This window comes from Leucoraja erinacea, chromosome 3 (assembly GCF_028641065.1).
Source record: "Leucoraja erinacea ecotype New England chromosome 3, Leri_hhj_1, whole genome shotgun sequence".
Taxonomy (NCBI): Eukaryota; Metazoa; Chordata; class Chondrichthyes; order Rajiformes; family Rajidae; genus Leucoraja; species Leucoraja erinaceus.
Genome location: NC_073379.1, coordinates 37846411 through 37859950, shown reverse-complemented (window position 1 = coordinate 37859950; position 13540 = coordinate 37846411). Strand labels below are relative to the sequence as shown.

The window sequence follows — 13540 nt, the reverse complement described above, 5'->3', positions numbered from 1 at the left end:
GACCAATTGGGATATTACCAATTCTAAAATCTAGAGCTTTGGGTTAGATGAGACAATCTTTAGCTTAGACCCATTTGGATACTAACACTTTCCATATCTCTGGAAATTACTACTGAATAAGTTCAAACACTGGTTGAACTGTTGGGTGGCAGAGCGGTAGAGTTGCTCCCTTACAGCGCATGCAGCACTAGAGACCTGGGTTCAATCCAGACAACAGTTGCTGTCTGTACGGAATTGTTGAGTGAGAAAGCAGCAGCAGATGCAAGGTAAACCAAGCCAAGTGACATTCAATCAAAATGAAGAATTACAGTTCAAGTTCACAGTTATTGTCACATGCACCAATTGAGGTACAGTGATTTGAGTTACCATACAGCCATACAAGTGAAAAAGAACACAATACACAATAAATTTAACATAAACATCCACCACGGTGGAAACAACATTCCTCACTGTGATGGAAGGTAATGAAGTTCAGTCATCTTCCTCCTTTGTTTACCCGTGGTGGTCAGGGCTTTTGAACCATCAGCACTGCTTCTGTCGACGGTCCGCTGTTCAAGCCCTCTCGTCGGGATGATGGAAACTCTGGCATTGGGACGGATCGGAACACTCCGTAGCATGGAGCTCCCGAGTCGGCTTCATGGTGTTAAAGTCCACAGGCCCCGTGGTCCGAGCAATGCCACAGGATTCCCCGCTCCGCGATGGTAAGTCCACGCCACGCTTGCGGGCCGGTCTTCAGGAAAGGCCACACTAATCCAAGTTGTTAGGCCACAAGGGGAACGGAGAAAGATCACATCTCCGTTGAGGTAAGTGACTGAAAAAGGGTCCCCCCCCCCATCCCCATATAAAACATACATTTTAGACGCATTAAAAATAACAACAAAAGTTACAACTAAAAGTTATAAGTTACAAAAAATGACACACAGGTTGCTGGCGAGGCTGCCATCACGGTGCCACCCGGTATATTAGTTTAATTTTAATCACTTAAACTATAATAGATTTTAAACATTTTCAGCTGTCTATTTAGTCACTTTAATTTTTTGGAACATTGATGCAAGAATCCATACAATTATTTATTTTTAATGTTATTATTGTAGATGAAAAGTTTACATAATTATAGAAAAAAACACCATTCAAAAGTTTATTTGAAATTTGAAAACATGTAAAAAGATCAGAAAAGTATAAAGGGAAAGGAAAGTCACTGCTGTACAATATTACATATATGGAAGACAGTGTGCATAAATCTATACCGCATTGCTCGAGCTTGGACAGACTGTAGCCCTAAATGTGCAGTCTTTTCTTCTTGTCTTTCGTTTTTTTTTGCATTATCTCGTTGGCCAGGAAGATGATTGGATATTACAGAACCATGTTGAGTCTGTGCAAATCTTGTGACCATTGACACACCATCCACAAACTTTGTTTTGAATAAGGTGTTGGCATTACTGAACATACCATCTTTCAACGACACCACGATAAACTGCGGGAAATTAAAAACAATAGCCTTTAAGAAATATGCCATTTCCATTTTCTGTTTTCATTCCACGAGATGCACCATGGAATTAATTAGATGGAATTTAGAAATTGAATTTTACTGGTCTCAACAATTATATCTCCTTTTTCACAATCCTTTCCTCTATCCTGAGAAAAAGATGATGCGTACACTTTGCATGCTCCTCATTATCTTGTGCAGCTCTAAGGTCACCTCTCAGCCTTCTATCCCAGTCCATCCAATCTCTCCCTATAACTCAAGCCTGCCCAGGTAACATCCCGGTGAAACTCTCCTGCATTCTTTCCAATTTATTCCTATAGATGGGAACCAGATCTGCACACATTACTCTGATGTCACTAATCTTATACAGCTGCAACATCATGCCCCAACCTCTGTACTCAATACTCGTGCCAATGAAGGCGTGCTTCTTCACCACACTGTCCACCTGACTCACCACTTTGAGAACCATGCACATAGACTCCCAGATCTCTCTGTTCCGCAACTCTCCAGGGCTCTACTATCAACTGTACAGGTCCTATCCTGGTGTGGTTATCTGTCTTCTTGTGCTTAAGCTCCCAGTGCCTCATCTTTGGTAATTCATACCTGATCTATAACTTCATTATTTCTATGTCCCAATTCTTTAGCTTCCATGAACAACTTTTTAGTAAAAACAGATGTGAAGTATTCATTTAATATCTCTCCCATCTCTTGTGATTCTACACAAAGACAGCCATGCTAATCCTTAGTGACCTCTTATTTCCCTAGTCACACTGTCACTCTTAATTTACCAGTGAAATCTCTTTGGATTTTCCTTTAACACCAGCTCTATTTCATGTCCTTGTTTCTTTAAGTGTATTTCTACCCTTCTTATACTTGCTAAGGGAGCACATGATCTACGCCCTTCATGATCTATCACTGTAAAGGTCACCCCATGGCCTCCCACACAGCAAGGAGGAAAGTCCTAATCTGCTCAACTTCTCCCTACAGCTCAGCCCAGGTTCTGACAAGATTTTGGGAATATTTTTTTCTTAATTCCAGTTTAAAGCATCTTTCCTACAGCACAGTAACCACAATGTGGTGTCATCGACGTCTTGTAGAACTACAACACAACATCCCACCTCTATTACTCAGTACCCTGACTAATGAAGGCCAGCATGCCTGATACCTTTTGACCACCTTGTCTACCTACGATGCCACTTTCAGGAACTAATTACTTGTATTCCTTGGTCCCTTTGTTCTACTCTCCCCAGAGCCCTACCATTCACTGTGAAAGTCCTACTCTGGTTTGACTTTCCAAAATGCAACTCCTGGTACTTATCTGAATTGAATGCCTAATTACCCAGCTCATTAAAATCCCACTGCAATTGTCGATAACTTTCTTCACCATACCGCTTATTTTAGTGTAATCTGTAAACATTCTAAATATACCTTGCACATTCTCATCGAAAACAATTGCTGTGGTAATCTTTAGATGGAGATAAAATGGCAACTCTTACCATGAACTATTCAGAAGTTCAGTAAAGGCCCTGTCCCACTTACGTGTTCTTGGCACGCAAATTACGCGCTGGTCGTCGAGTTGAGGCACACGTGCGGCCGCGCGGGACCGGTCCCACTGAAAAGCGCGGAGGGGTATATAGTTGTGCGCGGTATCGCGCAGCGCTCCGAAAATTTTGTAGCGAACAAAATCTTTGCGCGCCACCGGCCTGTTGCGTAACTGATGGCCAAAGTAGGACAGGCCCAAGACCCTGGCGCGACACAACGTCTCACCTCCAACAGCAGCAGAAGCAGGCAAACGATCGTCGAACTTGGCCTGGGGCTCACGGCCGTTGCGGTACGGATCCGCCCCCACTTCTACTCCCAGAGTGGGGCCAATAAAATTGAAGATAGACACAAAATACAGGAGTAACTCAGCGGGAACGGCAGCATCTCTGGAGAGAAGGAATGGATGACGTTTCGGATCAAGACCCTTCTTTCAGATTGAAGAAGGGACTCAACACGAAACATCACTCATTGCTTCTCTCCAGAGATGCTGCCGGTCCCGCTGAGTTACTCCTGCATTTTGTGTCCATCTTCAAATGACGCCACGCGCTCCAGACGGCTGTGCAGACGCATGAAGTCTTATGCGACCTTCGTGGGACCGTCGCGTAATTAGCGTGCCAAAGACACGCAAGTGGGACAGGGACTTAACTTTCATTATAAGCAAAGAAGATGTACAGTAAGTATTTATTCCCAACTGCTACTAATATTAGCACTTAAATTAGGCCACTTAAAGTGCACATGGAACTAAGCCTTACGGAAGAGCTGGTTTCATGAACACCAAGAAAAAGTTGAAAAAGATGACATAAACGTACAGAGGAGAAAAGGAGGCAAATATTAACTGAAAATAGGAAGAATGTGCAGAGATTGCAGGGTTCTATTAAGTAGTTAAAAACCACTTGAGGGAAATCTTAAAAACTCAGACTTCTTTCTACAACATACCTGAGAATGCCGGAAATGTGTTCGCAGCATTTGCCCGATATTCTGGGTATGAGAGAGGTCCAAGGCTGCATCCACTTCATCCAGAATATAAATCGGAGCAGGCTTGAAAAGCAGCATGGCCAGAATCAGAGAGAGCGCCACAAGTGACCTACAGAATGTGCACACGGAACAAATAGCAATCCATTACTACAATGTAACTTGGCTTTCATCTGATTCCAGCTCCGTTGACAACCAGAGATCTTTCAATATTATCTCATCTCCTGTCTTTTTACCTTTTAATTGTCAGACCTCATTAATTAATGTCCAAGAGAGTTAATTTAATTTTTTTTAATTTAATTACATTACAGGAACTTTAAAGGGCCTGTCCCACTAACACGACTTTTCAGCAACTGTCTTCGACCTTCAAGCTCGAGGGCACTCGCCTGAAAAACCTCGACCGTCAGCAATGAAACCGCGAGCTGGATCGACCGTCTGCGCGCACACACACACACAAAGCATTTTGCAGCCAATGAAGCGTAGCTACAATTGTAAAGTAAGAAATTCATCAGCCAATTTCCACAGTAAGCACCTACATACGGTAAAATGAAATATGTTTGTGACATTGAAGGCCTGAAGAGTGGATGTGGAGGATGATTCCACTAGCAGGAGAGTCTAGGACCAGAGGGCACAGCCTCAGAATATTGAAACATAGAAAAATAGGTGCAGGAGTAGGCCATTTGGCCCGTTGAGCCAGCACCGTCATTCAATATGATCATGGCTGATCATCAAAAATCAACGTCCCTTTCCTGATTTCTCCCCCCCCCATACCCCTTGATTCCGTTATCCCTAAGAGCTAAATCTAACTACCTCTTGAAAACATTCAGTGAATTACCAGAGGATTCCACAGATTCACAACACTCTAGGTGAAAAAGTTTTTCCTCATCTCAGTCCTAAATGGCCTACTCCTTCTTAAACTGTGACCCCTGGTTCTGGATTCCCCGAACATCGGGAACATTTTTCCTGCATCTAGCCTGTCCAATCTTATAAGAATTGTATATGTTTCTATAAGACCCTCTCATTCTTCTATATTCCAGTGAAAACAAGCCCAGTCGACCCATTCTTTCTAAGGGCATACATTTAGAATATAGATGAGGACATTTTTCTTTAGTCAGTAGGTGGTGAATTTGTGGAATTCATTGCCACAGAAGGCTGTTACGGCCAAGATATTGGGCACTTAATGCAGATTGACATGTTCTTGGTTGGTAAGGGTGCCAAAGGTTATGGGAAGAATGCAGGAGAATAGCGCTGAGAAGCAAAGAGAGATTAGCCATGATTGAATGGCAGAGTAGACTTGATGGTCTGAATGGCCTAATGCTGTTCCTAATTCTTGTGGACTTTTGTTCAGGGCACTGGAAATTATCTTGGTGTTCTTTAGAAAAAGCAATTCACATTTTAAAATTCAATATAAAGCATACCTTTGGCCACCACTAAGTTCAGTGAGATTTTCTTTCCAAGCATCTCCAAGAGCTACTTTGAATTCTACTCCATCGCGAATAGTTTTGCCTTCAGAAGGAACCAACATGGCATTTGAGCCAGGAAGCAGTGTGGAGAAAATGGAGCCAAAATCTTGGTTTACCTAAATTAAAAAGATGAACTTTGCTTATAGAAATTCCATTGGGGTCAAGCTTCAAACAGTGCCTAATACCTTGCCATAACACAATTCGTAACATAACCTAGCATCTTTACCATACATTTCACATATCAAGTGCGAGTAAAAGTCTATATTCATTGCTTATCGCCTGGACTTTGATAGGACACGTTTATAGACAATTAATTACCATCAATTTACTTTCCTAACTTGATAATCATACATCACAACAAAGGCTTTAAATAAATGTTCTATATACTGGTTCATAAGTTCTGGGAGCAGAGTTAGGCCATTCGACCCATCAAGTCTACTCAGCCATTCAATCGTGGCTGATCTATCTTTCCCTCTCAACCACATTCTCCTGCCTTTGCCCCAGAACCTGTGACACCCTTACTAATCAAGAATCTGTCAATCTCCGCCTTTAAAATATCCATTGACTTGGCCTCCACAGTCGACTGTGGCAATGAATTCCACAGATTCACCACCCTCTGACTAAAGAGGGACTACCTTAATATTGCGTTTTCAATGCTGATATCTTGTAACTAGCAAACTGGCATAAACAACAATGGAATACGAAGGACCAGGCTAGCATGTAGGAACCCCTGACTCACCAGAGACTGCTTGAGGCTCCTGACAGACATGCAGTAATCTATTCTGAAGTTCTCACTGGGTCAGAGCCATAATTCATTGATGGACAATGTTATAACAGCGATACCTCTTCCTCTGAATTCACTAGGTCACAGGTCCAGTGACCAATGTTTAATCCTGATTTCTAGTTCTGTTTACATGTCGTTTTAACATATTCCTAGTGACCACTAGGGTTTCTTTGAATGGCCATTGTACAATATTGTGCATTCACAACCATGCTCAAACCCCAGTACCAAAAGATATAAACCATTGTTTACCTGTTTCCACGCTACATTCAAAGCATCATTTTTCTTCTTGTCTAGCTCTTCAATAGTTGAAAGAATTTTAGATTTGTCATTTGTCACTATTCTTTTCTTCTTCATTAAATCATTGTACTGCAGTGACAATTTAAAGCGAGACAATTCAAATTTAAAACTTTTAGATCCAGTTACAATTTTCTTAGATAAATCACTAAATGGTTATATTGAGCTAGCACTTAGAAATCAAATATTTCTTAATATCCATAATAACACCTAAGTACAGTAAACCCTCATTATAACGAACCATGGGGAGGAGGAATAGTGTCCGTTATTGCCGATTGTTTACTAAACCGAGTAAGGTATTATCATTGTATCAATTAAGAACTGCAGATGATGGTGAATACACAAATGGACTTGAGTGCTTGAGTAACTCAGCAGGTCACGAAGCATCTCGGGAGAACATGGATAGGTGAACATTTCAGTTCGATTCAGTCTGCTGAGTTACTCCAGCACTTTGTGTCGTTTCACCTTCAAACTAGGCGGCGATGCCACCGGTCTGCACCAGTGAGCCCCTTTTCACCGGTTGATATGGCTGTTGTTGCAGCTCATGCTGCAACCCCCGGGGAAGAGGCCGAGTGGACAGAGCTACAGGAGGAGGATGCGGTGGACAGGTGGCCGAGCGACAGGTTGACAGAAATAAGCAGCCGCAGGTGGGTGGCTCAGGGGTACCACGGTGATGGAGCGTGTCCTGTCAGTAGCAATGGCCTGAAGAATGCTCTGTCCGCTTCAACGCGAGTCGCAACAACAGCCACATCAAACCAACTGTTACGGTGGGTGGAAAAGGCTGGGGTAGCGGTGTGAGCCAGGATGGTATCAGCAGGTCTGACCACTATAACCAAAATCGGTTATAAAGGGGTCTGTTAAAACAAAGGTTTCCTGGAAATGTCTGACGACATCTACCAAGATGATTAAAGTTAATCACAGATTTACTTAAATTGAGCTTTAGTCGAATAAATGCAATCTTCAGATAGTCCATAAAATAGTCACAGTCAAATTGTGGCGTGATACTAAGACTCCACCAAAAAATATCAAAGTGATAAACTTCTTTATACAAATTACAGTGCTCCTGTAAATTTGCTCAAAAAGAAATAAAAAGCACACGCATGGTCTAAGAATATGGAATTGGACAGAGCCTTTGAAGAATATAAAGAAAAGAGGAAAGAACTCAAACAGGTAATTACAAGGATTATATTAAAAACGAGGGTAATCTGGTAGCCACAATGGCCACGGGGGAGATGGCAGCCCACTGGCAGTCTGTTTGTCTTTTCACTCTTTTTGTTATTTTTTAGTTTGTTAGAAGTTTGTTTGAATATTCTTCGGTTTCTTTTCATGTGGGGGGAGGGGGGAGGGGGGGAGAGGGGAGAGGGAATCGGGGGAATTTATTTTTCAGGTTCCTACCTTCCTGGAGATGTGATCAATTTTCAGATCACATTCTCCGGGCTCTGCGGCCTACCATCAATGGAGCTGGAAGCCTCCTCGGACTGTCGTGAGCCTCACCGCGGGGCGTGGTGTTAACATCGGAGCGGATCCCTTGCCTGGGATCGCTCCCACCGCGGACTTTAACATTAGGGGCTCATAGTCTCGGGTGAGGCAGAGTCAGGAGCTCCAACGCCGTGGAAGGCTCGACCAGCCCCGACATGAGGTTCGATTGCCCGGCACAGGGAGCTGACACCCCCCCCCCCCCCCCCCCCCATTCGGGAGCGGATCGCCTCGACGCGGAGGGCCCGAACGCCGCCGGCTACGGAAGTCAAGATCGTCCCGTCAATGGGGGCTCGAGGCCCACAACCGCGGAAGAGCTGGGGAAGGACTTGAACTTTATTTCGCCTTCCACCACAGTGAGGAATGTGTAGGAGTCACTGTGTTGGATGTTCATGTTAAAGTGTGTTTTGATTGTTGTTTCCAAGATGGCTGCCAGAAGTAAGAGTCAACGCTGGCGCGATTAGCTGTCGCTGTTCTCTCTTTGAATTGTGTATTGTTGATGTCCTATCTACTTTTTTGTTTCATTTTGTTTATATGTTTGTAATTTGCTTGTATTAATCCGTAAAGTGTCCTTGAGAATCCTGAAAGGCTCCCATAAATAAAATGTATTATTATTAATCTAGGAGAAAGTAGAACTGCTCAAGGATAAAGGGGTAAATTTGTGCTTGGAGTCTGGGAGTGGAGGCAAGGTACTAAATGAGTACTTTGCATCTGTTTTCACCAAGAAGAATATGAAGGACTGTGGGAAAATATTGATGTGCAAGGGCTACTTGAGATTAAAAAAGATGTTAGGGCTCTTGAAGAGCAATAAGGTGCATAAATCACCATGGTCTGATGGGAGGTTGAGCGAGGCAAGAAAGGAAAGTGCTGGGCCCTTGACAAAGATCTTTGCATCTTCTCTAGCCACAGATGAGATCCCGGTGGACTGGAAAGTAAATAATGTTTAAGAAGGAGGTCTGAAGAAGGGTTTCGGCCCAAAGCGTTGCCTATTTCCTTCGCTCCATAGATGCTGCTGCACCCGCTGAGTTTCTCCTGCTTTTTTGGGTACCTCCGAGTAAATAATGTTGTTGCTTTGTTTAAGAAGAGAAGTAGGGAGGATCCATCTGGATAGGATTTACTCCTAATTGCAGTGGAATAGGTTAATAAAGGACATGGGTCACAGTCAGCATGGCTCTGTACACAGCAGGCCATGTCTTACTAACGATTGAGTTTCCGAGGAGGTGACGAAGGTGATCGATGAGAGTCGGGCAAATCGATATTGTCAGATGTTGTCTACATGGATTTTGGTAAGGCATCTGAATGCTGATTTAGAAGATTAAAATGCACAGGATTAATAGTGACTTTAGTGTATGGATTCAGAACTGCCATATTGATAGAAGACAAAGGGTTGTGGTATTGAGGCTGGAGGTCTGTGACCAGTGGAGTTTTGCAGGGATCTGTGATGAGACTTATTTTTGATTTGTGATTTACGCGACTTGATTAGTAAATTTGCAGATGACACGCTGGCGTCACGGACTTAGAGGAAGGTTGTCAAAGTATACTGCTGTGAAGTGGGCAGAGAAATGGCCGTTGGAGTTTCGGCTTTGGAAAAGATACAAAGGAGGTTTACCAGAAACACGGCTGGATTAAATGGTATTAACTACAGGGAGAGGTTGGGCTAACTTGGATTGTTTTCTATTAAATGATGGAGGATGCGGTGAGACCTGATAGAAGTATATAAAATTGCAAGAGGCATAGATGGTGTAGACAGTCAGAACCCATTTCCCAGGATGGAAATAACCAATGCTAGAGGGCATAGCTTGAAGGTGAGAGGGGCAAACTAAAGGAGACGCGGGGCTTTTAAAAATATATATATATATACAGAGGGTGATGAGTGCCTGGATCGCATTGACAGGGTGGTGGTGGAGGCAAATACAATAATGGCATTTAAGAGACGTTTGAATAAACACATGGATTTGCAGGGATATTCCCGGGAATGTTCAGGCTGATAGGGCTTGGCCCTGGTATCATGTTCAGCACAGACATTGCAGGCCAAAGGGCCTATTCCCGGGCTATACTGTTTGCTCTATATAAAGCTTCTTAATGACCATTTTAATACTCATAAACAGTGATAGGCAATTGTAGCAGAGTGCATGCACATCATCACCTATGCTTAACCAATTAAATGTTTAATGGTACAATGAACAAAATACATGCAAAACGGACTTGAAGTTAAATAATTGCAATATATTACAAATAATTATTTCATCACGAGACATGAAATAGATTGAAATATCAATAAGCTCTGAAATTAATACAGGTAGTTCTGCTATAATGTGATAGATGTATTCCCAAGAAACCTCGCGTTATAGAAAATAGCAATTATAAAAACTAAAGTATCAATGGGAAAAGTGGGATTAGGGAGTTATTTCAAACATAATTTATGTTTGAAATAAGTGCAGTAAAATTAAACATAGCCATTTTAAAAAAAGCTTTACTTTTCTTGCTGCAAACTAGATATATTAAAGCGTGTATGTTATATTGTTTAATAGAATATCAGTACATAATTATCAATAGAAGCAACTGCTTGTCAATTTCAATAACCCGCTTTGAAGCTGTTCTTAAGAGACATTGGTGCCTAATTACTGCAGGAACTTTACATGTAAAGACATTTGTTCTTCCACACCCCCACCTCCAGACAAATGTTGTTATGCTTGTCAATTTTCAAAATAAATATTAAGCATTTCTCGACTTTCAGATCAAAATCAGATTATAATTAATCAGGCCCGTATAATCTAACACCGTTCCCCAATTCATCAGTCACATTATATCCAAATCTCTTGTGAATACGCTCATTACAGCAGAACTACCTGTAAGAGTGGCAAATAGAGAATTATACAGTGCATTCAGAAAGTATTTAGACTTTTTCACTTTTTCCACATTTTGTTACGTTACAGCCTTTTTTTTAAATTGATTAAATTCATTTTTATAATCAATCTACACACAATACCCCAGAATGAAGAAGCAAAAACAGGTGTTTAGAATTTTTGCAATGTAATTAAAAAGAAATAACTGAAATATCATATTTACATAAGTATTCAGACCCTTTGCTATGACACTCAAAATTGAGCTTCGGTTCATCCTGTTTCCACTGATTATCCTTGAGATGTTTCTACAACTTGATTGGAGTCTACCAGTGGTAAATTAAATTAATTGGACATGATTTGGAAAAGCACACACCTGTCTATATAAGGCCCCACTGTTGACAGTGCATGTCAGAGCAAAAGATCTCCGAGATAGGGTTGTGTCGACACAGATCTGGGGAAGAGTATAAAATCATTTCTGCAGCATTGCAGGTCCTGACGAGCACAGTGGCCTCCATCATTCTTAAATGGAAGATCTTTGAAAGCACCAGGACTCTTCATAGTGCTGGCCGCCCGGCCAAACTGAGCAATCGGGGGAAGAAGGTCCTTGGTCAGGGTGGCGACTAAGAACCCAATGGTCACTCTGACAGCTCCAGAGTCCCACTGTGGAGATGGCAGAACCTTCCAGAAGGACAACTATATCTGCAGCAACTCCACCAATCAGGCCTTTATGGTAGAGTGGCCAGAGAAAGATGAACGGAGCAAAGTACAGAGAGATCCTTGATGAAAACCTGTTCCATAGCGTTCTGAACCTCAGACTGGGGTGGAGGTTCACCTTCCATCTGGACAATAACCCTAAGCACACAGCCAAGACAACACAGGAGTGGCTTCATGACAAGTCTGTGAAAGTCCTTGAGTGGCCCAGCCAGAGCCCGGACTTGAACCCAATCGAACATCTCTGGAAGGACCTGAAAATAGCTGTGCATCGACGCTCCCCATCCAGCCTGACAGAGCTTGGGAGGATCTGCAGAAAAGAATGGGAGCAATTACCCAAATACAGGTGTGCCAAGCTTGTAGTGTCACATCCAAGAAGACTTGAGGTTGTAATCGTTGCCAAAGGTGCCTCAAAGTACTGAGTAAAAGACCTGAATACCTATGTAAATGTGACATTTCAATTATTTCTTTTTAATTACTTTGCAAACATTTCTAAACACCTGTTTTCGTTTTTTTTAATATGGGGTAGTGTGTGTAGATTGATGATCAAAAAATGAATTTTATCCATTTTAGAATAAGGCTGTAACGTAACAAAATGTGGAAAAAGTGAAGGGGTCTGAATACTTTCTGAATGCACTGTATTTATGGGTACACAAAATCCGTTTTCATTTCTTAATTTCCAGAGATTTATAAGTAAAATCATACCCGCTCCTCAGCCTGGCTCAGCATGTTCATTGCCCTCATATTAAGATTTTTTCCAAGCTTATTTTTCTTTTCCTGTAGTTCCTTCAGCTGCTGGCCCGCTTCTTTTGGGGAATTTGTTTTAAAATCATAGACTGTGTTAGTCTGGCCAAAGAGATGCTTTTCAGAATTAATCCATTCGTACTCTTTCTGCATCTTAGTCACCTGCACAAGTTCCAAACAGAAGAGAGAGTGCTTGGTAAAGATCAACCGTCAAAACTCCAACTTTTAATTATTCAAAGAGAATAATGCAAAGAGAATAAATCATTTTCTGCCTAAAATAGAAAATATGAATAACCTGACTACCTCAGATCCACATCAGCCGGTCTCCTCTCCATCCACAAGTCCAACCTCTGCAGTTTTGGGGACATAGCCTTCTCCAGGGCAGCTCCCAGGCTCTGGAACTCCCTCCCCCAACTGATCCGCAATTCCGTGTCCCTCACCATCTTCCAGTCCCGCCTCAAGACCCATCTCTTCACCTCTGCCTATCCTTAGCCCCACGTCCCCCTCCCTTTTCATCTGTGCATGAATTGCCTCATATTGTGTTTTGAATTGAATTCTGTCTTTAATTTGTGTACTAGTCATGTCTCTACTATTTATTTAATTCCCCTTACATGTTTTTCCTCTCCCTGCTAAATTTTTGTAAGGTGTCCTTGAGACTATTGAAAGGTGCCCATAAATAAAATGTATTATTATTATTATTTATTTGCAAGGCTTGCTTTACAGCAGTGGAATTGTAAATAATTTAAACAATTAATGCTTCCATTTAACAAAATGTTTTAGGACTTTAAAGGAGGTAGGTCTATTTCGATGAGTACCTATACAGCACAGAAACAGACCCTCAGCTCACCAAGTCCACACTGAATAAACTAAACCACTTACTTACTCTAAATCAACATTAATCCCGCATTCTCTTCTACAACCCCCTGATTCTACCACTCATCCACACACGAGGGAAATTTTATAATGGCCTAATAATCTACCAACCTGGAAATCTTTGAGATGTGGGAGGAAACCGGAGCACCCTGGGGAAACCTACACAGTTACAGGGAGAACATACAAACTCCACTCAGAGAACCGCCAACATGAGGGTTGAGCCCAAGTCTCTGGTGCTGAGGCAGCAGCTCTGCTAACTGTGTGGTTCGACAAATTAAGCTTAGTACCTAGAGATAATGTATGTATAAAGGGAAAGAGGGCAACTAGAGAGTCGGGCACCTCAGATACC

At 42.1% G+C, this 13540-nt stretch overlaps 1 protein-coding gene across 1 annotated transcript in view; it reads right to left on the bottom strand.

Moving 5' to 3' along the window:
• Nucleotides 1-1066: 1066 nt before the first annotated feature.
• The window catches only part of smc2 (structural maintenance of chromosomes 2), a 37414-nt gene continuing 24940 nt past the window's right edge, over nt 1067-13540 (bottom strand). Inside the window, 6 exon segments of the mRNA XM_055632448.1 lie at nt 1067-1317; nt 1319-1474; nt 3965-4112; nt 5419-5579; nt 6497-6613; nt 12280-12480. Of these exon segments, the coding sequence (XP_055488423.1) occupies nt 1279-1317; nt 1319-1474; nt 3965-4112; nt 5419-5579; nt 6497-6613; nt 12280-12480 (822 nt within the window). The 3' untranslated portion in view covers nt 1067-1278.